The sequence below is a fragment of the Tripterygium wilfordii genome, chromosome 3 (assembly GCF_013401445.1).
Source record: "Tripterygium wilfordii isolate XIE 37 chromosome 3, ASM1340144v1, whole genome shotgun sequence".
Lineage (NCBI taxonomy): Eukaryota > Viridiplantae > Streptophyta > Magnoliopsida > Celastrales > Celastraceae > Tripterygium > Tripterygium wilfordii.
The window spans coordinates 10505417-10532820 of record NC_052234.1 but is presented as its reverse complement, the minus strand read 5'-3'; the positions used below and the strand labels follow the sequence as shown (position 1 = coordinate 10532820).

At 38.5% G+C, this 27404-nt stretch overlaps 7 protein-coding genes across 8 annotated transcripts; 2 read left to right on the top strand and 5 right to left on the bottom strand.

Moving 5' to 3' along the window:
• The first annotated feature begins 526 nt into the window (after window positions 1–526).
• On the top strand, window positions 527–3690 carry LOC119985758 (probable pectate lyase 12). The gene is made up of 5 exons (XM_038830140.1): window positions 527–1025; window positions 1568–2028; window positions 2344–2786; window positions 2876–3084; window positions 3398–3690. The coding sequence occupies exons 1-5, from the start codon at window positions 895–897 to the stop codon at window positions 3594–3596; spliced, it is 1443 nt and encodes a 480-aa protein (XP_038686068.1). The 5' UTR covers window positions 527–894; the 3' UTR covers window positions 3597–3690.
• A 1719-nt stretch (window positions 3691–5409) lies between these two features.
• LOC119992270 (transcription factor MYB27) lies at window positions 5410–7231 on the bottom strand. The gene is made up of 4 exons (XM_038838974.1): window positions 6432–7231; window positions 6216–6345; window positions 6005–6105; window positions 5410–5906 (listed from the first exon to the last, which is right to left on the bottom strand). The coding sequence occupies exons 1-4, from the start codon at window positions 6562–6564 to the stop codon at window positions 5557–5559; spliced, it is 714 nt and encodes a 237-aa protein (XP_038694902.1). The 5' UTR covers window positions 6565–7231; the 3' UTR covers window positions 5410–5556.
• A 521-nt stretch (window positions 7232–7752) lies between these two features.
• LOC119992261 lies at window positions 7753–10168 on the bottom strand. Its single transcript, XM_038838963.1, has 4 exons — window positions 9934–10168; window positions 9508–9618; window positions 8496–8564; window positions 7753–8134 (listed from the first exon to the last, which is right to left on the bottom strand). The coding sequence occupies exons 1-4, from the start codon at window positions 10075–10077 to the stop codon at window positions 8084–8086; spliced, it is 375 nt and encodes a 124-aa protein (XP_038694891.1). The 5' UTR covers window positions 10078–10168; the 3' UTR covers window positions 7753–8083.
• A 450-nt stretch (window positions 10169–10618) lies between these two features.
• On the bottom strand, window positions 10619–15164 carry LOC119992247 (serine/threonine protein phosphatase 2A 57 kDa regulatory subunit B' beta isoform-like). 2 transcript variants are annotated; one of them, XM_038838950.1, is made up of 3 exons: window positions 15040–15162; window positions 13638–14923; window positions 10619–11266 (listed from the first exon to the last, which is right to left on the bottom strand). In XM_038838950.1, exons 2-3 carry the CDS (start codon window positions 14787–14789, stop codon window positions 10943–10945), a joined length of 1476 nt encoding a protein of 491 aa, XP_038694878.1. In that variant the 5' UTR covers window positions 14790–14923; window positions 15040–15162; the 3' UTR covers window positions 10619–10942. The 2 variants fall into 2 exon arrangements, with proteins under 2 accessions (XP_038694878.1, XP_038694869.1); XM_038838941.1 differs by having other exon boundaries at window positions 13638–15164.
• Window positions 15165–15846: 682 nt separating this feature from the next.
• LOC119995632 lies at window positions 15847–17643 on the bottom strand. The gene has a single exon (XM_038842142.1). It carries the CDS (start codon window positions 17641–17643, stop codon window positions 15847–15849), a length of 1797 nt encoding a protein of 598 aa, XP_038698070.1.
• A 1390-nt stretch (window positions 17644–19033) lies between these two features.
• Window positions 19034–21890, top strand: LOC119995631 (heparan-alpha-glucosaminide N-acetyltransferase-like). Its single transcript, XM_038842141.1, has 13 exons — window positions 19034–19288; window positions 19384–19521; window positions 19650–19731; window positions 19857–19933; window positions 20028–20143; window positions 20258–20366; window positions 20460–20576; window positions 20670–20761; window positions 20859–20925; window positions 21014–21095; window positions 21204–21295; window positions 21389–21532; window positions 21623–21890. Exons 1-13 carry the CDS (start codon window positions 19034–19036, stop codon window positions 21767–21769), a joined length of 1518 nt encoding a protein of 505 aa, XP_038698069.1. The 3' UTR covers window positions 21770–21890.
• Window positions 21891–23068: 1178 nt separating this feature from the next.
• Window positions 23069–26972, bottom strand: LOC119986574 (ACT domain-containing protein ACR10-like). The gene is made up of 6 exons (XM_038831197.1): window positions 26598–26972; window positions 26056–26274; window positions 25499–25604; window positions 24543–24879; window positions 23842–24126; window positions 23069–23569 (listed from the first exon to the last, which is right to left on the bottom strand). Exons 1-6 carry the CDS (start codon window positions 26749–26751, stop codon window positions 23429–23431), a joined length of 1242 nt encoding a protein of 413 aa, XP_038687125.1. The 5' UTR covers window positions 26752–26972; the 3' UTR covers window positions 23069–23428.
• Window positions 26973–27404: the final 432 nt, after the last annotated feature.

The window sequence follows — 27404 nt, the reverse complement described above, 5'->3', positions numbered from 1 at the left end:
TTGCACGCCATATGTGTTGAGATAGTCATTCCAAGGCAGGTGAACGCTATATCCCATGTCGGATTGATATAACGCAATCGAGTGATATCTAAGTAAAGTTATAGTATTTATCACACATTGTCTAGGTTTAAAAACCATGAAATTAAATCCAGCGGACATGTGTTTCGATTTGGATTGTCAACAGCGCATGCTGAACTTTTGTAAACTTTACCAATTTACCATTTTACATTAACTTTGGTTCTCTACAAGACAAATGAAACCATTCTATAAAGTCTCAGAATCTAAATTACCTGAGATATGTTTGCAGTTAACAATTTGTTAAACACTTACAACACCAATTGGCTTCACTCTGTTTAATGGATTTTGCATTTTATCATGGTCAACACTTGCTGACCATTGGGTCATTCTGGTGAGTGAATTCACCCTTCCAATTATTCAAATTGAGAGGATTAAAAAGGCAAAAACGCTTTTTTTTTTCCTCCCTCTTCTCCGAATACAGACCATTTTATTGAGATGGGCCGGATTCCCTGTAATTGTCTCTTAGTATTAATATTTTTTTCAAAAAGAGTTTATGAGTGAGTGTTTCTTTTACCATTGCCTCCGCTAGGTGAGGCCCTGAAAGTCCGTTTATTATGATTATAAGTCTCAAGACTGTAAGCACAGTTAGTGCTCAGTAGAGTGTGAGAGGATACAACACACAAGCAACTATCTTTTCATTACTTCCACTCAAACATCCTCATTAACACCCATAATTACACTAATCCACTATTCACTCTCCCCCCACCCTAACAAAATGCGTCTTGCACAGTACCCAGTTCATTTTTAGAACCGAGAAGGTTCCAAGTCTCTCACTTTCAGTACTTCATCGTCTCACTAATTTCTTCTTCGGTGACAATGTCCCAATGGACCTGCATTGTCTTGATTTCTCTTCTGAGCTCATTTTCCTCACTTGGAAGAGCAATGTTTAACCGTACTGCTCTCATTCCTCATCCGAACCCGGAAGAAGTAGCCCAAGAAGTTCAGAGGTACAATGTGGAAAAGAATAACTCTTTTTGGCATTTAGCTTTGTAGATTCTCTTCTTGAGTGTGCTCATGTGTTCTTTTCAGTTCTGCTATCTGGGTTTCTACGAAATTTGGGTCTCACTGTAAAAACCATGTGATTTCTGTTCTTGAATGAGCTTGATGGGTTTGTTCTGAGATTTTCTTTCACTTCTGTTCTCTGGGATACCCTGCGTTTTGGGATCTCACTGTACTAACGATTTTCAATAATGTAGGACTCAAAGAATTGTGTAACTTGTGTTTTTGTTTCGCTCTGCTTGTTTTTGTTTTATTTTCCAGGCTTTAAAAGTTCCGAACAATTGGCCTTCCCAGATTTCTTCATCTTTAGTAATTTGTTGGCATTATTGGTTGATATGTTTCCTATTTTTGAAAGCAAATTTAACTTTGCTTTCCTGTGCACACATTGTTCCTCTTTTGTGTGGCTCACATTTTGATCCACTTTAAAGTGGTAGTTCAACAAATAATAATTGATTTTGATACAATCTTTAATACTCCCACTTTATTTCAGGAGAGTAAATGCTTCTGTTTCTCGAAGACAGACCCTACAACTAACCCAAGACGACCAATCTAATTGCCTTACCGGGAACCCAATTGACGATTGTTGGAAATGTGACCCAGATTGGTCCAACAACCGTCAAGGGCTAGCCGATTGTGCAATTGGGTTTGGACAGTATGCGATGGGCGGCAAGAACGGTGAATACTATGTTGTCACAGACTCGTCCGATAATGATGCGGTCACTCCTAAACCGGGCACATTGCGTTATGCGGTGATACAGCCTGAGCCTTTGTGGATTGTTTTCCCTACTAATATGCACATCAAGCTCTCTCAAGAGCTCATTTTTAATAGCTACAAGACCCTTGATGGTCGTGGGGCTAATGTGCACATTACTGGTGGTGGGTGCGTCACTTTGCAGTATATAAGCAATATCATCATACACAACATCCACATTCACCATTGTGTGCAGTCAGGTAAATTTGTTTTTATATCTACATACATATATGCGATTGAGACTCCACATTGATAAGTGCCAAAGTTCTTATCTTTTGGGTTTAAAACAGTGGCAAAGCCAGTTTAATTTTGTGGGTTCATGTCAATTGGGTGAAAGTTGTGATCTTTTGGATTTAAAGCGGTGCCCAAACCAATTTAATTACGTGGGTTCATGTCAATTGGGTGATTGTTCCTACTTTCTTGATGTGGGTCCTTTATGTTCCCTAATTTTGGGAAAATCCCATTTCGGTGCTCCAATGATTTTGCTAAAATTACGGGGTTTGGTCACTATGCAGGAGAGGCTAATGTGCGGTCGAGCCCAACCCACTTCGGATGGCGCACTGAATCAGACGGTGATGGGATCTCAATCTTTGGGTCGAAAGACATATGGATAGACCACTGTTCCCTCTCACACTGCAAGGACGGCCTGATTGATGCTGTGATGGGTTCCACGGGAATCACAATTTCAAATAACTTTTTCTCACATCATAACGAGGTGATGCTGTTGGGTCACAGCGATGAATACAAGCCGGACTCTGGTATGCAAGTCACCATAGCTTTTAACCACTTTGGGGAGAAGCTGGTGCAGAGAATGCCCAGGTGCAGACGCGGCTACATACACGTCGTCAACAACGATTTCACCCAATGGGAGATGTATGCCATCGGTGGCAGCGGTAGCCCAACCATTAATAGCCAGGGCAATCGCTACACTGCTCCCTTCGATCATAATGCCAAGGAGGTACTTTAAATAGTGAAGTGATCGAAATAGTCGAGAATCGAGATGAGATTTATCTGAGTTGTTTGTGTTTGAATTAATGGCAATGGCAGGTGACGAAGAGAGTGGAGACAGGAGAAGGGGAATGGAGGGACTGGAATTGGAGATCAGAGGGAGACATAATGGTTAATGGAGCGTTCTTCGTGGCATCAGGGCAGGGTGTGGAGGTCAAGTACGAGAAGGCCTACAGTGTGGAGCCCAAGTCAGCTGTCCTCATTGACCACCTCGTCATGCACGCCGGGGTCCTCGGAGTTGGTGGCAGGTAACTTTTTCTAGTTTCTTACAAGTAATGATGCGCTCTGAACAATTGGTATCCAGTTATTTTAGATTGTTAAGCTCTGCGTGTGTCCACGAATTCACTTGAATTCTATACATCGGATTTAGTAACTGGAATAACAATAATAATAATTGGGATATCAAGTCTTGTAATGTTTATCATTTTCATTGTTGATAACAGCCCAATCAGGCCCAACGACATAAACCCATCTTGGGTTGGGTTGGGCGGGCGAGCGGGTCTATTATTTGGGCCTGGTATATATCTAAACTGAAACTAGTATGTGTGGATGAATGGGCAGGGACAACAACTTGGGAAAATGGGGGACAGGACCCAATGGCGGCGAAGCTGGATTGGGAACAGACGATGACTACACAGACGACTATTCTGGGACTGGGAGAAACAACATGAATAGATATGATGCTGCTCTTTCTTCCATTTTTATTCCAATGACATGCTTGTTAATTTCATTCACTCTACCATTGACATCCCTGTTATAATCGACGGGAGAGATGATAGAGGACTAATTTCTCTCTTAGTTGGAAAAACGTTATTCCAGTTGGTGTTGGTGCATTAACATGCATTTTTCATTCACTCTACCATTACCATTGTCATGCTTGCTTTATGATTGCTGCTTATTGATACTGCTAGGAGCACGAACCAAGTTGAGGAAGAGGTAGCCAGGTTGGCGTGACCAGAATATCCACAACATAAGAATATATGACTAAATCGAGAGGACTAATAAAGTCAAAGTTAAAGATAATATATATATATAACTTAATTTGTATGTGATTGTGGATAGAGACTGTGTAATATATATGGATAGAAGATGATGTAGTTCCCATCTAGTTCTTAGTATTTTTATATATGGAAGTATGAAACAACTTGATACTAGAAGATCTTGGTCTCCTTTTAGCTTTATATCCATTTGGTATAATAATTTTTTTTGGTAGATATGCCATTTTTGGATAGTCTATCAAACCCAAACTCGGGACATTCTAAGAAGGTACAAACCCGCCCCACAGGCTAGTTGGGCTGGGGTCCAACGCAAACCATGCAATGTAGTTATTGCTTCCTATTAGTGGTTTGAGCAAGTATTGTATTTCGTGATGGTTTGGGTGTTGTGAATTTGGGAGCTTTTTGTACACTGAGATAGCAGTCAGTGCACAAAAACAATGCCTTAAATTTGTAGATAAAAAGAAGATGATGTATTTGAAGGTAGGTTATGCATGACCCTTGAGCTTATAAAAATTTAAAATGAAAAGCAGATAATTATAATGTGTGTGATCTTTCCTTTTAAAGCGAAGCATATAATGTGGCATCAAGCAGAGGCTTTGTTCACTTAATCTAGGTTTCTCTTCATCCACCATCTTATAATAAATCTTATAATCGTATTATTTTTGATTAATGATTGGATAACGTTATCTTCCTCTTTTTTTTAATCACACTTGACCAACTCTCTCGTCTGGCCCCTTCACGACTCGTACGGAGCGGATAGTTTTGCTGGATTCCATGCACAACAAGATTTATTCATCTATTTATCCCTCTTGTTAAAATCAAATCAGTTCCACATCGGTCAGTTGGTAATCCCAATCATGTGTGATTTATAAACCCAAGTTCACCCCTTAACAAACAATTAGACATTTTTCTTAATTTGGTGAGTTGGGCTTAGGCCATGTTGTTAGGCATGGGAAAAACAATACCGCGTGGACCAGATGTATTCACGAAAAAATGACAATCCAAAACGGATAATATGGTTGGTTTTATGAGGGTGTGGTTTTCCAACATGGTATCAACCAAAGTCGCAACAAATTAACAAAAACAACGCATGAGAGTACCTAAAACAAAGTCTATCAGCTCCATTGTCTAACAATATGCTCGATCGGGGCGTTCACAAGGGTTGGGAGGGTTCAAAAATAGAACAGTCAATTTACTGGAGATTAGGGCAGACCATACATTTTTTGGGGTAATCGAGAATGACGCCTATAAGCATACCCTTTGGACATCTGATATAAGTTTAAACTCAGGCAGTAAATTCCCACTTGATAGTAGTATAAGTTTAGCTATAACCTATCCCATAGCCATGCCCACAAAGGATATTGCTCTCAGTAGGGGAAACCATACACTAAAAGTACCAATATGCCCTCGAAGATGTTAATTAGCAATTTAAAGCTAATAAGCGTAATTAGTTTTATACACATAGATTAATAAGAAAGTAGTTTTTACAAATTAGAAGATCAGAAAATGCACGGGTCAGTTGCATGAATTCGTACAAATGAATTAGTGAAAATCCCCTGCACACTTGTGTTGAAGAAAGGGAAACTACTTTGGATTGATTGAAGTGAGGGAATCAAGTACGGAAACACACTAAAAAGTGTACATACATTAGCGCAACTGCATGGTACATAATGATAAATATTTACACAGTTTTGGAAGTTTTCTTTTCGCTCTACTAAAATCTCAACTCTCTATGTTCCAGAGGTTCCCTGAACAGTCCCACGCCGTACTAACATCCCTCTCTTCAGAATTCCAAGCCGAGTAAGAAAAAGATGCGCTACAATCTAGGGAATTGTCACTGTAACTATGGTGCTGTACCTCACTTTGATCGTCTGGCATTCCCATTATCCATTCTGATAGCCGAATTTCATATGGTGATGAGCTAGCAACTGCATAGTTTGGTAGTGAATGACTATCACTAAAACGAGTTCCTGTGCTAACTTCTGTGATACTTTCGGACCCATCTTCAGCGTTTAGTTCATAGGTACCGTCTTCACCTTTCTCGAACAAGTTACCTTGTTTGGGAAATTTTTCTGCGAAATGAAGGATAATTTTGAGTAAATTTAATAGTATGATCGATTGGGTATAACTAAAAGCTATCAAAAAGTGAAGAGTATTGCAGTGCATGCACCTTGTTCCAGAGCTTCTAGTTTCTTTCTCAAATGGCTTCTGTAATAGTTTTTAATCTCATTATCAGTTCTTCCAGGTAGGCTTCTAGCAATCCTTGACCACCTGCAAGAGAGTAATATTGTCAGGAATGCAAATCAGAATCTGGTTAGTTCTTAATTTAAGCTCTAACTGGTGCAATGAAAATGTAGCTTGAGAATGTCTGGATGAGTTACTTGTTGCCCCATCGCTTGTGAAGTTGAACGATGATCTGCTCTTCTTCAGCACTTATGTCACCATGCTTAATATTGGGTCGCAGATAGTTCAGCCACCGTAACCTGCAACTTTTGCCACTCCTCTTTAACCCTGCAAGCAATTGACATTTCTATGAGAAAATTCAGTTTCCATAAGGCAGCAATTAAGACTTTTATCATATTTGATTCACAGTGTACCAGAAGATCTCGCCAGAGAATCCCATCGCCGTTCCCCCAGGAGTGTCACATATGTTATCAACCGCTCATCTTCCTCTTCAAGCCAAGGCCCTTTTCGCAGGTTTTCTTCATGCATGGCCGTATGGTAAGCCATTTCTGTCACGACAAACTCAGGGAGGATCGAGTATTCTTATAGTAAGCAAAAGTGGCTAAAGTAGGACAAAAGCGCAAGAGGGAGAGAGAGAGAGAAACCTGAAAGATCTTACATGGCATCATAGGTGGACAACACTAGTTTGTGGGAACTCCACCATGGCTCTCAGATTAAGTCATGCTAACAGGGGTTTTAATTAGGTCATCCAACGAAATGTTTTCATTATCATTTCATTGATATGGATTGGATGCTATCTGCCTTTGCATCACCATTTTTGGCTTCATATACCAAGAAAAAAGAAGAAGAAAGAATTCTATTACAACGACTTGCCTTCACAGAAATGGCAAGTACCAGGAATACTAGAACTAACCTGATATTAACTAAAAGATCCAAAAAAAAGGTGGGGAAAGAGATCACTTTTGATGTTTGCAGCAAATAAGATTCTTCATCTCATCCATATTTTCAGTAAAGCTACTCCACATTCCAATCAAACAAAAACTTCTGGATATAAAGAAGCAACTAGTATTCATCCATTAAAAATAAAAAAAAAAATCCCCAAATAAAGACAGAGTGAGTGACCATAGGATTATCTACATATGCTAAATAAACCGATTTAATTTCTCTGCTGACAAAAGGATCATCATCATCATCATCTTCTCTCTGTTCCCTTTTTTTTTTTTTATAAGCAAGGATAATCATATATTCATATCTTACTAATAATGTTTTGTGAAATGCTGTAATCTCCCACAGGAGCATCACCAATAAGTTAAGTTTGAGATTCAAATCCCTGTCTAAAAGGAACATGGTTCAAATCTCAATCCCTAACCTCAACATCATAGCTCCACTCCCAAAACAAAAGAGAAATAAGAAAAAGAAACTCTACAAAAAGAACAAGAATTTTTCCAGAGAACTGAAGATCAAGACAGCACGTTTAGAGAAGTATGGAAAGAAGTAATGCACCATTATATGGTGTTTTCAATTTGGAGGCATCAGGCTTCATTGTGAATAGAAGTGCAAAAAACATATTTTGAATTCATTATGAATAGAACTGCACAAACATATTTTATTCAAAAGAGACTGAAACAATGAAAGATAATCTAGTTTACGAACTCCCTACTCAACAATTCTCGGCATATCAATTGGTAAATAATAAAAGCAAAGCAATGCTTCAGAAAGCAACAAAACTAAACGAAATTTCAAATGTAGAAACATTTATTCAAATTTCACGATATAATAAAATGCATCCAGCAATAAGTAACTTCACTTCCCCAAAATACTCTTAGACCCCCAAAAGACAATGAAAAAAGTGCCATCTTCACTCTGACTATATAATATAACAACATCAAGCATTCAAGCTTTTCTAGTTTCTGACCTAGATATATATTTTTTATTATTATTTATAAGAGAACAAGGAGCAAAAAGAGGCATCTGAATCTCATTTATAGTCACTCTGCTATGCTAGGTTCTGCTCATTGCCACAATGGATGAAAATTTGCAACCCTGAATCAGCAGCTGCATGCCACTACCGGTCAATGAATGATTTGTTCATGAGAGTAACTGCATCGTCCATGAACTGCGTAGAGAGGAACAACAGTATCAACCACTTGAAAGTAGATGCATAACAGTTTATTAATTAATGTGAGAAGTGCTGATATTCAAACAAGATGGCACATAAGACATTCTTGTTTTGAGGGGTGCAACATTAGTAATTCTTACGAGATCACCTCTCCAAGTATTACTCTCACCCAAACACGTTCAGGGTGCAAAGTAGCTAAATTTGCACAGCTTCATTTTCAAGATCTCTCTCCCCCTCTCACACATATAGAACCAGTTCATGAGTACAGAGTCCAATGACCATGCAGGATCTACAACATATCCTATAGCGGTTCCATATCAGATAAATAGACTGCACTCATTAAAGATACTGAGCATACCTTTCCCAACAACTTAAGTTCTCGTCCAACTGGTTCCAAAAATTTCAGGTCGACACTGATAGGCCATACCTGTACCCAAAAAAAATTGAAAATTTCAGGTCTGCAAAATACATTTCTTAAAGTAGGTAGGAGATAACATTATAGTTTCAAGGTTCTTGTGCAAAATACCTTACGGAGTGGGGTTTAGAAAAAAACATTTCATAAAGGTAGGAGATAACAATTAAATGCCACCTTGGATGATTAAATTCAAATGGATGTTAAGAGATCAAATTGAAACCCTCCTCCCTATTTTGGGCTGGGGTTGATGCTATCAAAGTCAGTAACTTTTAAGTTGGGATATTTGATTGTTCTCCCAATATATACCAAACGCATTTTCAGACTTGTTTTCTATTTTCTAAAAAAAAAATAGAAAATATATGAAAAACACCACCCTTTTAACTGTCATAAACAATAATTTTCTCAAGAGTTGAAGTTCACATAATCACATTCAATAGGCAAAAGAAGGCCACTCACAACTAAGCAAAGCTTACAACTCAATTGTTTTACAGATTGCAGTGAGTGAAGAAAAACATGACATGCTGATGATAAAATTCAAATTTAGAATAAAAGTGAAGCTACAATGGAAAAAAGGAGAACATTTACCTAACAAAAAAGCAGTGATAACAGAAATTAACTCATTGCACCATGGCCTTTTTACTTGTTAGTTGAAAAAAAAGGAGAACATTTACCTAACAAAAAAGCAGTGATAACAGAAATGAACTCATTGCACCATTTTTTGTAACAGGATAAACAGCCACCATCTCAACATGAAAGATCAACATGAAAGATTAAGAAAAGAAGTTGTAAAGTGAGATATCTTCTCTAAAGAAAAAACTTAAAAACTCACCAATATTTAAGCACTAATGATAAGAAGAAAAGAGATAAAAGAACGAAAAGCAAAATAAGAGAGTATCAATTTCAATTCAAAAGGACTAACCTGAAGAATTGATTAAATTAAAACCACAAGTCTCACCTTGACCCCAAGTAATTTAACGGGCATTATCTGGCCTGGTACAATGCAATCAGGTCCTGCAGACTCCACCACTGCTTCCGTTGCTAACCCATCTCCTATCGGGTTCGGGTGCTGCAAAATTCCCAACAAAAACGTAACCAAACAATCAATCCAAGAATCAACACAAATTGTTTGGCGTCAGCGCTTATTATAACCAGAATTTGGAATTATCAAGAAAATAACCATTACACACCAGTGCACCACTTATACACTAGCACCCAGGTACACAGTATGGCATTGGAGGAGGGAGAGAGATAAATAGAGACCTTCGTGAACCAGAATTTGAAATTATCAAGAAAATAATCATTACACACCAGTGCACCTTTTATACACTAACACCCAGATACACAGTATGGCATTGAAGGAGGGAGAGAGATAAATAAAGACCTTCATGACGGCGATGGCATAATTGGAATAAGGATTTTGGGATATGCGGAGAACAGGGGAATGGTGTATCTTGGGGACGGGTTTTCCGGTTGAAACCCGCCATGGCGCATCCTTTTGCAGCTCAGCTCCACCTTTTCTCGACATCTCTAATTCTTCTTCTTGTGAGACCGTCACTGCCGTTTTTTTTGTTTTATTTGTGTTGGAAGGATTTTTAGCAAGACGCTAGGGTTATCCTTAGCATATATGACATTAGGTTTTCTATTCTCTCTCCCTCTCCTTTTTTCTTTTTTTTTAAATATATTTGTCTAACATCAAGATTTGATTTTTATGCCCTATTCCACCCATTGATTCCTTTCTTCTTTTCAGAAATGAAGAGAAACAGAGCAATTTTATCCATATCAATCCTCTTTCTCCGACTTTAATGAGAAAGAAAAACAACTTGACCGACTGGAATGAGAAGAAAAACATCCAAAATTCTTGTGCGGTGTTCCAAATATATTCAGATTCATGAAAATTAAGTGGGTGACAGCCATCACCAAATAACATAAATGAATAGAAGCCAAAGAACCCCAAAAAAAAAAAAAAGGGAAAAATAACAAAAAATGGTTCCTGCACTATTAATTTCCAGGCCAACCCCTAGACTTAAAGACAAATTAATCCATGTCTAGGTTATCTAAGGAACAGATGAAAGTCCAATTTCAACCAAGTTGAATGAGAAAATTCGTTACTTTCCTTCACGAGGGTAGACAAGATAAAAGGAGAACAAAAATTACAAGAAGCAACTCACAATCATCCTTAATCTGCAGCCTGTCTTTAACAGATTGCATATATTATAGATTACATTCATAGATGCACCTGCTTCTGAAATCTTGAATGACTGGATCGAAATCAAAAAATAGAAGGGAAAAATAAACAATGAATAGCACCCAAAATGGGGAGCAGCACCTGCCTCATCTTCCCTTAATCCTTCCTATATGTCAGTTGACCGTTTGACACTCTGAATAATCAATTAAACTGAAACCATATCCATTCCCTCTCTCTGTGCCGCTACATCCGCCAGTCTCTTCCAGTTCAACTCCCGCTGCTCTTCCACCTCACTGGCCCTGGATTCTTTCTCTGTATACTGGTTCTGACACTCTTCAAACAATTCAGTATCCATTTCCAAAAACATTTTCCGAACATTGACAGTCAGGCCATGAACTGCCTGGTTCCAGTGACTCTTGATATTCTTCTCCAATGCCTCAAAAATGATTGGCAATATGACATTCCGGTTTTGTGCAATCAAGCTCACTATATGTTCATTATTCCACAGAAAGAGGGCTCGTTCAGCAACCTGCCACGCAAATTTGCTCAGCAAAATTTTCTAGAGAAGATTCGGTTAATCATTATATTAAGCAATGCTGGAAAGTTTATCATGAATAAGGAATATATGCATTAAGAAATTCAATACAGAAAGTATCTACAAGACCTGCGATTTTACTTTGCAATCACAACACAAAAAATAAATACAAACGACAAGGAAATACCGATATACATAACATTGTTTAAGCAAACAAATACTTTAAGCCATTCCTAGATAAGATTTCCTCATAGCAAATATCATGCATGACATGAAAACCATTCACAATCTTGTTGATTATTCTTCCTTCACTAATACAAGAAGCCCCCAGAAAGTTAATGTCACTACTCTCAGTTGTGTACCCAAACATCCAGTTCAAAGTTCAATCAAGCAGCAAATAACTCTACAAACTTATAATATAATAAACTAACCACTGATATCGATGGGTGCATATCAAAAAAGTTTTGTTCCCAAAACTAACACAGGAGCAATCAAGGTGCAGAAGTAATTAAAGCATATTGTCAGAGTTCCAGGAAAACGCTTGAGTTTTTATCAGCCTGTGGAGAAAAGATGGCAATGAATATTTCAAGGTAAAATAAGCAATACATCAGAAGGCAAAAGTGAGAAAGTCATTGTTAAGGTCATACATTCCCCTAACGCTTAAGATGCTGGAACACAAGCCAGATTGCTAGGTGCACATCACAAAATGGAGTTTATAAATCGTTTTGTGAATGCGCCAGTACATATAAACAAGGACACATGAATGCAGCAACTTAACAGCATAGATATGTTCCTTAAACTCATACCATGATCCCATTTTAATAATGGACAAGAGTCCGTTGTCTAAGTAATCAAGTGCATTACAAAAGAAAAGCACACCTACGAGATGGTATATGTTTGTGCAAATGAAACCAATCAAGAGTTATGGTCCAACTCAGTTCATAAACTTGTGTGCTGAGACATGTCATTAAAGGAGGAAGTGGAAACAAAATAACAGAAAAATAAGTGCGAGAAAGATTCAGTGATAGCCAGGACAGAAATAGAAAGAGCGGTTAAATAAATTGATAGTAAGGTAATTAAATAAAGAAAAAATGAAACATAAGGCATCTTCTTTTTTTTTCCTGATTGAAGAAACAGAAGGCGTCTTTAAAAGATGAGAGAGAAACATTAGAAATGATTAGGCAGGGTAACACATAGAACAGGTCAGAAACTGCCGCCTTGGAATGCAATAGATCCCTAGATGGTACCCCTTAAAATGGAAAATGTGATTTCATAAGATTAGTTGATTTGTCATTCAACCCAATAAGTTAACTTGTTGGGTTGATGCATTTCACGTCATTTATACATATTTTAACACTTCTACTAACGTATGCGACAACCCAACACATACACAACAAACGAGGCCCAACACTAGGGCTAGTCTCTCATAGGCCCTCATTTGGGGCGACAACAAACACAAAGGCCAACACTTGGAGCAACAACAAATGGAGATTTAAATTGCAGATACTAAGATTTGAACCCAAGACGTCTAGCTTCGAGTCAGATACCATGTTAAGATTAGTTACTTTTTCATTCAACCCCATAAGTTAACTTGTTGGGTTAAGGCATTTCGCATCATCATATTCTAACAAAAAGAAAAATTAACAAGAGAAACATTATTATATAATCAAGCATATGTTATTCACTCTCTGACAAATCACATCAAAAAGAACTCACAACTATAGCAGTTCCTTCCATTGATCGAAAAGTAAAAAGGAAAACACAATCAACCTTTAAAAAGTTATAAATCAGGCTGACAGCAGATAAATGAATGACCATTCAAGAACTGGCAGTATTACTTGTTAACAGCCGAAAAAAGGGTAAACAACTACCGTGCACAAGACACCATCGAGTGCAAATTAATGATAGTTTACTTTTTCACGAATGCAAAATTATTGATTATTTACTCGGTCAGAGAAGTACATTTGTCAACAGCAAGAAAAATTTACCCGAAGTTTGAAGAAACACATGTAAAGTGAGGACAAGCACTATCACAATGCTAAAGATGTTGGACCGCAACCTAGGCATCATGCGTTCCTAGTTCTTACCAGTGAAAAGAGAACTTTCACAGAGTAATACATCTTACACTAATGTGGGTAGCTGCTAATATCTTACCCTACCACCCTAAAGTGGCAGGAGTATTGTCCCATTAATTTTGTTTATTGCAAACGCACATAAAAAACTTGAGTATATTAAAGAATAATATATTTATGACAAATATTCAATGGGGGAAATAGCAGTGGAGAAAAATACTTAGTGTAAGCATAAACCTGAAAATATTGTAATCGTGTAAGGAAGCCTAAATATTTCCAACGTACTCACAAACCTGAAAATGGGAGCTATTAAGGCAGCGAGCAATCTGTCGGAAAAGAGGAACCATGCAGCGTTGGAATTCTGCAGACTGTGTAGCCTCAAGCACTTCTTCAAGTTCTCCCAAGAAGAGAAGTTCCTTCTGGCAGTTGGTCACAGGCCAGTACTTCAACAGTCCCCTTATAACCGTATCTGCTAGCTTATAATCTTTTTCAACAAACTGTGTAATGCAGTAAGACAGCTGCTGATGATACATAGAAACCGGCTTTGATTTATGGAGGGGTATCAATGCCCGAAAAAGAAACAACTTATGCTCCTCTTTCATGGGCAGTGCAAAACCATTAATAATACTCCCAAGAATCTCCAAAAGCTCCCCAATTCCACTGTGCCTGGCACTCTCATATATAACTCGGTAGAATATATTGTTAATTGCCTTCCTAATAAAGGGGCGGTGCACCATAAACTTACCATAAATACGATGCAGAATTGTTTTCAAATACTCCCTCTCACGAGGGTCCTCAGAATCAAACAAATCAAGCAGTTTCAACACGAATGAGTGATCAATGTATCGCTTAGCGATCTTGGTATCTGTATCAGATGACACAACATACCTTAGAAGTAACTCGTAAACAAGCTGCAAATGAGGCCATGACGGCTCCAGATAAGGCTCCTCCTCATCGGGATCAGTGTTCTCTTGCCCAGTGTTTTCATGGGACGCAGGAGGCAAGCACCGGAAAACATTTACTGACACCATCCTTATCATCTCTTCCTGACAAGTCTCTGTGATTTTACCCGACCCAGATTGAATAAAGTCCACCAATTCCAATAGAGTCTGCCTCTTAATTTCCTTCTCAACGACCGTTTTCAATGTATCAGAAAAATCAAATTGGAAACAACAAAGCTGCAGCTTCCGCAGGAAAAGAATTTGTCTCTCCGAGACTGGCACATCGCGAAACAGAGGAAGGGACTCCACCGATACCATGGGTGGTGTTGCCGTCGCAGTTGGCACTATATTTCCGGAATTTGGGCCGGACGCCCGGGATGCGTGGTTCACCACCACATTGGACCCCGAGTTGCGGGTGCCGGGTGGCCCATACCCGTACGAATCATTCCCGTCCGATTTGGAGTGCTTGCGATGCCCAGTTCCCTTAATGATCTTCTTAAACATTTCTCACCACTGCAAACAACAAACCCTAACCCTAGATTGCCGCCTACTACGCTAACAACAATTGAAAGAGGATCCGCTCTTGTTTGGGCACGGACCGTGAGTTCCGTTGGATCCGAACGCATGGAATAACACCCCTACAATGTTCTAAACGAATAAATTTCTTGAAAAGAATTACATTAAAACGGATCTGAAACAAGGATCGAAGAGAAATTGTACTGAATTGCGAAATGAGCTCGATAGGAATTGTAACCTCTGTGGATCAAAACTGCGAGTCATCGAAATCGGATTGCCGGAACGGCGGGAGTTATCGGGCGTAGGCGATAAATCCGATAAGCAGGAGATATATATATATATATATATATATAAATCGAGACAGAGAAGTAATATTGGTGGAGATGAAGAGGAGAGAAGGATTGGGAGTGACGATAGTGGAGGATAATTAACCCAAATAGAAACCTTAAGCCTTAAACTAAATATAATGATTGAATTTTTGCTTTTTATAAATTTTTTTTTTTTAAAATATGCTTTAAATTTCCAAAATACAAATAAAGAAACAAAATCCTAGATTTAATTTTCATTTATATAAATGTTATGGTAATATGGCTTCATGAGCTAAGCACTCTGTCAACAGTACACACTTTGTTAGTTTGTTAAGGTATGTATGTCATTTGGGCCCTTGTTGGGCTGTTACTAACATCAAACATGGATCTGCCTACACTCAAATTAGTGTTGTATGTGGGCCGGATGCTGTGAACTGGTGGACTGGGAAAGCCCAGCTTATACAAAATCATTGATACCCAATTGTAATGACACTGACCACAGTGACCAGACAAAAAAACAAAAAGCATCCTAGCATTGCGTGACACTTATTCATTGGGTGTGGTGATATCATAGCAAATGACTCATTGAAAATCACAATCAATGAATGATTGACACATACTATTAGATGTTTTTGGGACTGTTATTATTGGGATTTTTATCATTTTTGATGAGTTTATTTATCAAAAATTACAAACTAGCAATCAAACACTTAGATTAAGTGTAAATGATTTCACTTCTAATTAGCTATTGATTTCATGTTAGTTGCTGCAGAGATGCTGATGTTGGGCACTGCTGGATTTGCTGAGGCTTCTACGCTTCTTGCAGGAACTACATTATTTCCAGTGTTAATCTCTGCTGTGGCAATGGCATCCTCTCTGAACCTCTTGTAGATATCTCCATTGTAGAATTTCCTTGTTCTAATCACCAAAACTAGAGAAACCAGAAACCCAAACAATGTTGCAACACTGATTATAACAAAACCCATTTTGTAACACTCAACTCCACTACAATTCAAGGCCTTCCCTGCTTCCCTACCAAGTCCCAAACCTTTCATTTGCTTCAAAGCCTCTCTGTCATAAAGCTTACCAGCCACTTTCACATTGAAAATATAGGACCCAACTGGGCTTGAAACTGACCCTACATTGTACAATGTGGAGTAGTGTTTAAGCCCAAATATTTCTGATATAATAGTTGACACTAATGGCAGTTGTGCTCCAAGGCAGAAACCCATGATGATTGAATTCAAGTAGAGAGAATTTGGGACTGCAAAAGCTATCAAAAGATGACCAACACTAGCTAGCAGGATCACCAAACTAAGCATGAGTGGCCTAGGAAAATTATACTTTGTCAATAAGGATTCGGAAACAAATCCGGCCAGAACCCGGCCTAGGAAATTCCATATGCTCACTAGTGATATGAAGGTCGCAATGCTATGTTTTGGGTAGCCTAATGAGCTCCCTATCTGCCCCAAATTGTCAATCGCAGCTAACGCCCCGCCAACGCCACAAGTTGTTGCAGTGAAGATAATCAACATGTCAATACTGAAAATTGCTTGAAGTATTGTATAGTCCTCTCCTCTTTGTGGTGGATTGAAGATGTTGATCAAACAAGAATCTGCCCCCAATGTTTCTTCTGTTGCTGCTTCTGCTGCTGCTGCTGCTGGTGGTGGTAGATTTTCAGCCGAATCCTTGATTTTCAGACTATTGAGTTCTTCTTTGATAACGATCGCGATTGGGAGAAAAAGCAATATGAGAACTACTAAAGCACTAAAACTGTATGTTGTTCTAGTAAAGCTGGTTCTGTTCTGCACAACAATGATGATCATCATGAATCCAGCAAGGCCAAGCGCGATATAGAGGAAGTTGTAGAAAACTTTGAGCTCTCCCGGGCATCGAACAACCTTCATTATCCGAATCATTCGAAGAAAAACTAAGGGAACAACAGTAGGAAGACAAGCAATGAACAATATCAGAGCTTTTGAGTCATCACCATAAATAGCATGGTAAAGTTGTGTGATAATTGCTCCACTTAGACCAATAAACCCCTTCAAAAGCCCTATCACACTGCCTCTACTTTCTGGGAAGTTCTTGACACAAGTAACCAATGCAGCAGTATTGGGAAAAGACTGCGAATTCGCGGCAATGCAGATGTACAGAAACATCTGCCATACATGGGGCTTGGAAATTCGACCAGTGACCGCGAGCCAGATCATGAAGTTGCCAAAGAAGTTCATGACTGAACCAATTGAGAGAACCATCCATGGAGGTGTAACTTCATAGATTAGCCCCGGCAAGACTCCTAAATTGCCACCCAAGTCCTTGAAGAATCCGATTGTGTTGAGGGTGGTTTGATCATAGCCTAAAGATGACTTGATGTCGCCGGAGTATATTCCGAACATGTAGCCTGTACCATTGACAGACATTATCAGGAGTGAAGCAAACAGCATGAACCATCTACTCACAAGTATTTGCAAACCAAAGTTTCTTGTTTGTCTCCAAAAACCACTGTAATCACAGCCATTAGACTCTGCCATTAGTCCTCCTCGACACAGCTCCAAAATAGTACCAGTTTTAGCATTTTTTGACGTTGGAATTTATTGACAATACTAATTGATGTGATTACGTAGATTGCTTCTGTGACTCTGTTAGAAACACACACACACACACACACACACACACATATATATATTTATGTTTTGTTTTTCTTGTACTATTGTGCTTGTCCTGCATCCTTGGAGAATCGAATTGTCTGTTTCTGTCAAGTAGTCGACAATAAACACTGTGCAAGACATACTTTAATTTGCAAGAACCAAGTGGGTCTTATTTCCAACCATCGAAGTCAATTTGGTTAAGTCAATTGGTTTGTTTCTGTTAGTAAGTAGCTATCACAGTGAGGAAAACCCCTCTTTTGATTTTTTGGATTCAGAGTTGTTCTTAGTTAAGATAAAATTACAGTAAAAGCTGCTTTCCACAGCTGGGCCGGCTCATTATCCATTTTGTCCCCTAGTGTTCGGATCATGTTAATAAGTTGTTAATATGGTTGGTACGTCAGAATTTGAATCTCTCGATTGAGGGTCCGATTGGTTCAACATGTTTTTCAAACCATACATGCTGTGAAAAAAACCCTAAATTTTATTAAACTTTTTTTGATGACTGGGAAGGTCTCAGTCTAATAGTTACTTTGTGATCCTTGATTCAGTTTTAAACCTGTAATGGCCATAGCTATGTCGAAGCCTAGTGCACAAGTAATATTGGGCCGAGAATAGGTCTCTTTACCCCTCTCAAGAAGCAAGTCTCTGCCATCGGCTATCGGCCCACGAAACCCAAGAAACCCCAAAAGAATTATATCCCACCGGTTCGAACATCTGACTTGTGAGATTTTCATCTCTAATCCGGACAATATAACCACTAGGCTAATGCAAAGCATTTAATTGGAGTCGCAACATATATGCTGTGAAGAACAATTGAGGCTATCACACACATATCTTCTTTGACTTAAAAACTATCAGGATCGGTAATCAAACAAAATAATTTAGCGAAAAACAAGAGAGAATAATTTCGTCAATAACGTTGTACATGTCGTACTCAACATGTTAATTTAATTACAACATTAGGCCGCTTTGCACCAATGAAGGAATTAACTTTGACCAACCATCATGGAATCTGGATTACTTTTCTGTTTGTATCTTTGCGTGGGCCAGGCCCTTGTTTTGTGATTTGTCTGACTCTCATTTCCCGCCTTTAAATATATATAGGCCCAGCCCATCAATCCATATAGGCGCCAAATATTGCCGGCCGTTTGAACTGAATGTTGTCTCTCACTTGGTTCTGTCACTACCACAAAATTGACCCCATAAAATACATATATAGTGTATGTATGTATGTATACAGAAGAGAAATAGAAATTTAAGATAGAAGAAAGTAATGGAGGATGCTAGGAGAGTAGAAGAAGGATTGGTCCATAGAGCAACTGCTAATGAAGATCATCACAAGGTTCATGTTGGTGATGACTTGGAGAAATCTGATGGTGGAGATGTCATCAAGAATGAGAAAGAGGAGAGGAGGGCAGCAGAGGATCAAGCTGTAGTTGAACAAAAAGGGGAGGAGGAACAGGTGGTTGTGAAGCAGAAGAACAAGAGGGTTGCAACCTTGGATGTATTTAGGGGTCTCACCATAGTGGTACAAGAGGATCAAGATTTATACAGCAATTCCATGTCTGTAGTTAAAGAAATGAAATTGATTGTCCATTTATGGTGTTGTTATATCTGTTGTAGTTGATGATATTGGTGGATGATGCGGGGGGAGCGTATTCGCGAATTGATCACTCTCCATGGAATGGCTGCACATTGGCTGACTTTGTGATGCCATTCTTTCTCTTCATTGTTGGGGCTGCAATCGCCCTCGCACTCAAGGTGTTTGTTTAATTTCCTTACTCATACCTTTTTTTGTCTTCTTCGATGCATTCTGAGTATAAGATGATCAAATTGGGTAATGCCCAAATTCTGAAGTGAAATTGACATATGTAATTCAATTGTTGCAGAGAGTTCCCAACATTGGGGATGCAATTAAGAAGATAATGTTGAGAACATTGAAGCTTCTCTTTTGGGGAATATTGTTGCAAGGTATGCTTCTATGAAGATCAATAAATCTAATTAGATATAAAATTTTGTCGTTGTAAATCTTCACGGTGAATATATGACATGGTAGTTTATCCCGGTGACTTTGGTGTATGGCCTCTCAATTGCAGGAGGGTACTCCCATGCCCCGGACGATCTTGCTTATGGAGTTGACATGAAGCATATCCGGTGGTTTGGAATCCTCCAGGTTTTTCTTGTCGCAAATTTAACTTGGACTTGATTATGTATCAATGATTGTAATGGAGACTCATCTAAACTTTCCTGGTCCATCTTGTAAGCAGAGAATAGCTGTGGTTTATATGTTTGTGGCTCTAATTGAGGCTCTAACTACCAAACTCAGACCAGCTGTCCTTGAACCTGGACATTTGTCCATTTACACAGCATATAAGTGGCAATGGTATGACGTGAACCTTTCCATATCGTTTCAATGTCTTTGAAGAATCAATGTAAGAATTCTGCATAGATTTGCTCAGACATTGTGATAAGATTGATTGGTGTATCCGTCATCTAGGATTGGAGGGTTAGTTGCATTCGTCGTATACATGATCACAACATACTCGCTATATGTTCCAGATTGGAGTTTCGTGGCGTACAGCCATGATGAAGCAAAGAGATATACTGTATGTACTACAAAAGAAGCCTAAATGACTTCAACTTTCCTCTTGCTTTTTTCCCCCTAAACATGAAATTAATTTTCTTTTGGAACTTTTAAGGTAAAATGTGGAATGAGAGGACACTTAGGTCCTGCGTGCAATGCTGTTGGTTATGTGGATAGAGAAGTTTGGGGAATTAATCATCTCTATTCAGACCCCGTCTGGAAGCGATTAAAGGTTAGTTCTGTCTAAGGCAGAGATAAGTTAGTTCTTTTAATTTCTAGTTCTCAATTGTTCATTTTTGTTTTCAATTGATGGCTGTATTTGTAGGCTTGCACTCTTAGTTCCCCAGATTCTGGCCCACTTCGCGAAGGGGCTCCATCATGGTGCCGTGCTCCATTTGAACCAGAAGGCTTGTTGAGGTTGGTTCTCTTGATTTCAAACAATGAGCTAACTTAAGTGTAAGCTAGACGAATTGTTATCATGAAGTAACTGATTCTTGCTATATTATTTTCTCAGTACAATCTCAGCAATCCTATCAGGCACAATTGGTATTCATTATGGACATGTTTTGATCCATTTCAAGGTTAGAAACTCCAATTTTGATAACTAAATATTTCATTTTGGGGGTTTAAGAATGTAAAGCTTATCCTGATACATGGTACTTTGTTCAGGGTCACAAGGAGAGGCTCAAGCAGTGGGTATCAATGGGAATTTGTTTACTGATTGTAGCTATCATTCTTCATTTCACGGATGGTTGGGTTTTCTTAACGTGTTTAATGTCAAATTGGACAGCTTATCTTTATATAGAAACTATTAAAAAGTAAACAGATTTTAAAATGCTTTCATCTGCTTAATTTGCAGCGATTCCCATCAACAAACAGTTATACAGCTTCAGCTATGTCTGCTTTACGGCTGGTGCAGCTGGAATTGTGTTCTCTGGATTCTATGTACTGGTATAATAACTTTCTTATAACCCTAAGTAGTCATGAGATATTATTATTATCATCCATGACATGATCAACTACTTTGTTTTTACAAATGAACAGATTGATGTTTGGGGATTCCGGACGCCATTTTTATTCCTAGAATGGATAGGGATGAATGCAATGCTGATATTTGTGATGGCGGCTCAAGGTATCTTTGCAGCATTCGTAAATGGATGGTACTACGAGTCCCCTGATAAGACCCTCGTAAGCAATACTGTCTTTTAATGGTTATTTTTAGGTCATATAAGTACCTACTTTCCTGCACTGATGAAAAAACAACAACTATTTGTTAAGGTGAATTGGATCCAAAAGCATGTTTTCAATGATGTTTGGAAATCAGAGAGGCGAGGGACCCTCTTATACGTGATATTTGCTGAAATCACATTCTGGGGAGTAGTTGCAGGCATCTTGCACAAATTGGGTATATACTGGAAGCTTTGATAAGAAACATTCTTCAACATGAGATGGAATGAAAACTCAACAGTTAGTGGTACTTGTAAGATTCAGACATGTGTCATAGTACTTGTCATGTTCATCTATATACCTTAAATTTTTTGTTTTGTTTTTTTTCCCGTGGCCGCTTGATTTCATTTTCTGTTTTTGTTTGTTGAATTGTTCACTTGCCAATTTCAGAAGTGGCAAAATGTAAAGTATGTTTGAGTAGTAGTGAATGTCATGTTATATATACCACAGAAGTGCCCATTTTAGCTTGTTCTGGTAGGAACTAATGATACCAATCACCAAAAAAAAGAGGGTTATTGGCATCCATGCGACAAGAACAAAGTAATAGGAAGTTTTCAAACAATGTTCCTTATGTCTATTAGCAATGTAATTACTTCTCTCGTTTGAAATGGTCTAAAATATTACATTACAACTTCACAATCCAATGTAAGAAACCACAGTATCTCCTCTCTAACACATTTCCAATCCAGACTGTCTGTTGTTTAGAATGCTACTCACAATATAATTTGTTGAGAAAACTAGCCTTAGAGTTCCTCCTACTTCTAAGTGTGCAGATGTGTGTGTGACCATGAGCTAATGAAATTAAGAATGGTTTGCCTGAACTCGTCTCCCAGCAGTAGCCAGATGCAGTACAGACTACAGTTTTCCTTTGGCAATCAGCGATGTTTGGCAAATCTGACGCACAGGGCTCTTCAAACTGGTTCTTCTTCACAGCAAGGTAAAGAAGTGTGCCCTGTAGTCTGTAGAATTGTAGTTAGTAGCGCTGACTCTGAATCAGCATCAAGCAGCAATCTCAGAGCATCAATATGAACTCTGATAGCTGCACAATGGAGAGGAGGCATTCTCCAATCTTTTGTCTCTGGTTCTGCAAAGTGCCACTCATATTCTTAATACGAGTATTACTTTTAGGGACTTGTGTATCATATGCGGGTCAGTATAGACTGGTCCAAAACGGACAAAGTGTTACTAGTACAGGAAGGGTGAGTTTTACAATTGGTATCGGAGCTATGGCCCCAAGGTTTTGTGGACTCAAACTAATGTGGCTGATACTGCGGATGAACGGGCTGTTACATATTAGATAACTTTCATATTAGGATTTCATCAACTTGCCACACATACATAGTGAAGTTCTTTTTCATCTTGTTTGTCAATTGTCACATAGCCCCATTTCACTGCACTAGTTTCGCTAGATGCCATGAAACAGGGAAGAAAAAAAAAAGACATGAAAGCTCTGTTAATCCTAGATATTCAGCACAAACACACAGGAGGTTCAATCACTCAAATCAACAAGACAAGATGAAAGATTTAATACCCCAAAAATGGGTCCTGCATGGTTCAATCACAAGGAAGAAAACAAATATATTCTCTTGTTTTGAAAGAGACTTCAAGAAACACACCACGTGGAAAATGACAATTTTGAACTACAACACTGTGTGCTAGATATTTCTACCTAGGAGTCCCTGATGTGATCCGCTGATATTTGCACAAGAGTTTCATGCATAAACTTTGACCAAGAACAACTCAGCGTTTCCAAGGACAGATGACCCCATATTTACATCTAATAAAGATAATGCAGGTAGAGCATCACTGTAATGTAGAGGAGCACATTACGAAGACAAGTTGTAAATCAGCAAAGTTTTACCACTCCCAACCCATTAGCATTTTCCAAACTCCTTCCTCAATTTTGCTTCTGGGAACAGGCAAGCCTTCCCCTTCATCAATTAGGATCCTGTAAACTTCCATTTCCCAATCTCCAATAATGCATCTCCCGATCTCAGCCTGGAAAAACAATCAGCTCACATCAAATTTTGCCATTTAAAATATGCACATGAGAAACAAGAATGACGCTATTTTTATTTTCAAGAGAGATCATTAAAGATGCAACCAGCATTTAATAATTAAACCAAGACCGGCAGAGGAGGATGATAGAAACCAATTCCAATATACAATCTTAGCCAAGATTGCATTGCCCAGCCTTAGTGCTTACAGTTTACAACATACAAAGAAAAACCCCTTAACTTAGCTAATTCAATAAGCAGAGAAGAAAATACCGAGAAAATGCAGACGTCAAGCATCTTAAGAGCAAGAGTGATGTCATGGAAAACAAGAGGTCGGCCCTTGCCAGACAACTCCACTGGGTTTGCAACCAGCAACTCCACATCGGGACCACGGCTCACGACAGCCACTCTGAGAGGACGGATTAGTTCCATCTCCAAACGAGAGGATAGTGCCTTCTGCTTACTAGGGTCAACAATCTTCTTTCCATCCGCGTGCATGAGGAACAAGTCAATCTCACAGCTGCTTCTTTGTTTTATAGAGAAGCGTCCATAAGAAATCTGGTTATCATAACAAGATTTTGATGTTAGCACTTGGTCCCAGGCCAAATAAATAAAGGAAACCCACAGGCATCTTAGTTATTCACATTCCCAGGGATTCATGGACTTTTACAAAATTATAAACCCCGCCGGAAAAAAAAGGGGAAGAAATTGAAAGAAGAACAAATCTTACTGTGTAACTGAGAAGTTAACAAACCAAGAGACACAGACTACTCAAGACTTATGCACGTACGTACGCTTATGTTTGTGTGCGTGTGTATGTGCAAATGAATCATAGAGAATAATGCGGGCAATGAAACACAAAAAGGAATGAGCATCAACTAGTGATGCACTGAGTAGATGATTACATAATGCAGCTGCATATTAGTTTCATGAGTTTCTAAAATATAAAAGAAAATTTGCATTAACTTAAGTACCTGAATGTTGAAATCCTTTACAGTTCTCATTATGTCATAAAGAAGACCTTTGTGATCTTGGCAAATTATTTGGACAAGCATGTGACCTGGACTCAATGAGTTGTCCATTGTGATTGAAACATTATCAGATGTAAGCAATCTGCTAGGGACTTCATCAGGCATTCTGAAGTTGAAGACATCTTCTGTAATTGCAGAGGGAAGAAATGAAGATGCCTGTGAACATGCTGTAATTTCAGGACCAACCTCTTCTATCTCACAGCTTATCATCGCATCTTTCATGACTGCTTTTAAGTGGTCACAAGTATCTTTCCTTCTCTTCTCCTTATCTGGAAGTTCCCTGTTAAAACACACTAAGAAAATAGCAATTAGCAAAAAATGTGAAGCTCCATTGATTAGTATTATGATTATAGAATGGAAACAGAACCAAAAAGAATCCTAACTTCACGTCACTGCATTAATTTCCCAAATGTAACAATTATACTCTGACCCATAATACAACACAAAATGTTGACTATGGAAGGAGATACTCTTTCTATAAAATTTACATATGAACCCTCTACTACAGGCCGAATGTCGATCATCATCTAGGTGAAAGGAAAAGGACATATGGACAAGCAATACGCCAAATGTCCATCATCATCTATTCCGTACGCTCCAAAAATGCAATGCAGCATATGTGAAACAGCATGCATTGGTCATTCTGTACTATTCTATACTAAAAAAGTAAGATAATAAAGAAAAAAAATGTAAATTTTATGTATGCATGCCAGACTTGGGTTTAGATGTTCTTGAAATCTATATAAATACAAATCAATCGAAGCAATCAAACAAATACCAGTTCATATCATCATCTGAGCCTTTATATGAAAAACAACTTTGACACCACCGCAGTAGTAAAAGCTTAATGAGGAAGTCCAATATCAAGATAGAAAGACATCAAATGACAAATGCATCACCTGTTGTCTGTCACAAAGAATAAGTCCATCACTCTTCCATCTGGTGTAGTGGAAACCTTCACTTTCCCAATCGTAAGCTCAAGCTCGCATAGAGCCACAGTGACATCTGCAAAAAAAGTCCAAAAGAAGAATTACTCATAAGGGAGCAATGGATATGGTCCTGGAGTTTTCCCAGTATCTATATTCCCTACAAGAACAAATAGAAAGGATAAAGGAAAACATCAATAACTTTATAGCCAGAGTAAGTGGAAAAGCAAGTGAGAGAGAATTGCTGATTCTCTAGATGATAAAATTGGAATCTAACAAAAGGTAAAGATTCAAGTGGCTGTAGTCATTAGATTCCAAAAGCACCTTCCATATCACTTTCCACGTCTCACAGTCTCAGTGCTCAAAGTGAGCAGATAAAAAGATAAAAGAGCATAAAACAAAAACACACCCCAAAAGCAATCAATGAACCATCAAGAACTTCAATTCCATACAACTTGAACCAAATTTATTCATGTAAAACAAGCGAACATTGAAACCTACACCACAAACACAATTAAATTAAAAATTACCGTGTAACAGGCCTCTTCGATCGTAACAACACAAAGTCAAGAGGAAGACATCAGGAGGCTTTGGTGGCTGCAATTCAGCGCGGTAATAGAAAATCCCAGACGTGGAGGAGCAAGACGGGCATGCCCCAGACAATCTCTTCTTCAACAGAGACCATCTAGTTGTAGGTTTTCCCACAACCCAGAACTTTATGTAGCACCATTTCCCATCCGTAGATACATCTTCAGCAAAGTCAATATATGTCAGTATTAAGATGTCACAAAATTAATTAAAGAACATATTATGATTTCCATAGCAGGTTTTAAAAAATATGCTGTAAAACTTCGACCCCATCGATTTTTTTGAGGAATTCCACGAAAAATCACCTCTACCCGCATGTTGTTTGGCAAAAGTTCCCAGAGAAGCTCACCCGGTAAAGCACAAAATCCCATCCCCCGCCCCCAAAAAAAAAAGAAGAAAACTGAACTTCAAAATCCAATTTTGCAGACTGACCACTACTCCATGAAATTAAGCAGGTAAAATTTATAATTTCATCGCAGCTTACCTCCTCTGACGATGCTAAGACCAAAAACGAGTATGATGCGGCACAAATCACAACCTAGCCCAGTTTTGTCAGGGCAATTGACAGTAATCACAGTCGGGTCTCCTTCTTTCTGTGGTGGGCTGACGATCACTACGTCGTCATACAGAATACCCATGTCGGCTTCCTGTTTCTGCAATTGTTTATGCTGATTTTTTTTTTCAATTGAAGCAAGAAAATGAGACTGTCTCTCGACAGATATGTACGATGTAAATTATAATTTAGCTTCTCTGAGATTGAAATGCTTGGTGCGTTGGTGTACAGAAAGAGCGAGAGAGAAATAGCAGAGTTGGGGGCAGAACAGAGTGTGTGTAAAAACCTTCTGCTTCACTTTTTTTGTTGCTTTGTCTATTCGTTGTTTTTTTTCCCTTAATTTCTGCAATAGTCTGCTAGGATATCTCGCGTACGAGATAATGACAAATACATGGACAGCTAAACACATTAGGGTCGGGTGGGTCGGGCAGATCCATCTCATTCTGTTGTTTTTTTTTTTTTTTTAATAGGGGAATGAATATAGGAACCTGTTGGATATTCTATAGATTGAGATAGGGATAACCGGAAAAGTATGGTATAGACAATGCTGGAAATGCTTAAAATGGTCAACGTGGCACATATTATTTATTGGATCTCTGTACGACTGTAAACAATGTAACATTAATTGAGCTCTCATTTACGGAGAAGTTGGAACTCAAATCAACAATCTTATATCGTGAGAAATTGTGAAAGTGAGATGACCCGCTTTTGACTCTTCCTGCACCGTCACAGACCAGC

Excerpts from the sequence above, each read along its gene's own strand:
- LOC119985758 (XM_038830140.1), top strand. The coding sequence starts at position 895 with ATGTCCCAATGGACCTGCATTGTCTTGATTTCTCTTCTGAGCTCATTT. Across the intron at positions 1,026-1,567 it reads GTAGCCCAAGAAGTTCAGAG|GAGAGTAAATGCTTCTGTTT; the intron begins GTACAATGTGGA and ends ACTTTATTTCAG. Across the intron at positions 2,029-2,343 it reads TCACCATTGTGTGCAGTCAG|GAGAGGCTAATGTGCGGTCG; the intron begins GTAAATTTGTTT and ends GTCACTATGCAG.
- LOC119992270 (XM_038838974.1), bottom strand. The coding sequence starts at position 6,564 with ATGGCTTACCATACGGCCATGCATGAAGAAAACCTGCGAAAAGGGCCT. Across the intron at positions 6,346-6,431 it reads TTCTCTGGCGAGATCTTCTG|GGTTAAAGAGGAGTGGCAAA; the intron begins GTACACTGTGAA and ends AATTGCTTGCAG. Across the intron at positions 6,106-6,215 it reads CACAAGCGATGGGGCAACAA|GTGGTCAAGGATTGCTAGAA; the intron begins GTAACTCATCCA and ends ACTCTCTTGCAG.
- LOC119992261 (XM_038838963.1), bottom strand. The coding sequence starts at position 10,077 with ATGTCGAGAAAAGGTGGAGCTGAGCTGCAAAAGGATGCGCCATGGCGG. Across the intron at positions 8,565-9,507 it reads TTAAATTACTTGGGGTCAAG|GTATGGCCTATCAGTGTCGA; the intron begins GTGAGACTTGTG and ends TTTTGGGTACAG. Across the intron at positions 8,135-8,495 it reads AACTTAAGTTGTTGGGAAAG|TTCATGGACGATGCAGTTAC; the intron begins GTATGCTCAGTA and ends CTCTCTACGCAG.
- LOC119992247 (XM_038838941.1), bottom strand. The coding sequence starts at position 14,789 with ATGTTTAAGAAGATCATTAAGGGAACTGGGCATCGCAAGCACTCCAAA. Across the intron at positions 11,267-13,637 it reads TTAATAGCTCCCATTTTCAG|GTTGCTGAACGAGCCCTCTT; the intron begins GTTTGTGAGTAC and ends TTTGCGTGGCAG.
- LOC119995632 (XM_038842142.1), bottom strand. The coding sequence starts at position 17,643 with ATGGCAGAGTCTAATGGCTGTGATTACAGTGGTTTTTGGAGACAAACA.
- LOC119995631 (XM_038842141.1), top strand. The coding sequence starts at position 19,034 with ATGGAGGATGCTAGGAGAGTAGAAGAAGGATTGGTCCATAGAGCAACT. Across the intron at positions 19,934-20,027 it reads GGTGGTTTGGAATCCTCCAG|AGAATAGCTGTGGTTTATAT; the intron begins GTTTTTCTTGTC and ends TCTTGTAAGCAG. Across the intron at positions 20,367-20,459 it reads ATGAAGCAAAGAGATATACT|GTAAAATGTGGAATGAGAGG; the intron begins GTATGTACTACA and ends GGAACTTTTAAG.
- LOC119986574 (XM_038831197.1), bottom strand. The coding sequence starts at position 26,751 with ATGGGTATTCTGTATGACGACGTAGTGATCGTCAGCCCACCACAGAAA. Across the intron at positions 26,275-26,597 it reads TCTTAGCATCGTCAGAGGAG|ATGTATCTACGGATGGGAAA; the intron begins GTAAGCTGCGAT and ends ACTTTGCTGAAG. Across the intron at positions 24,880-25,498 it reads TTCTTTGTGACAGACAACAG|GGAACTTCCAGATAAGGAGA; the intron begins GTGATGCATTTG and ends GTGTTTTAACAG.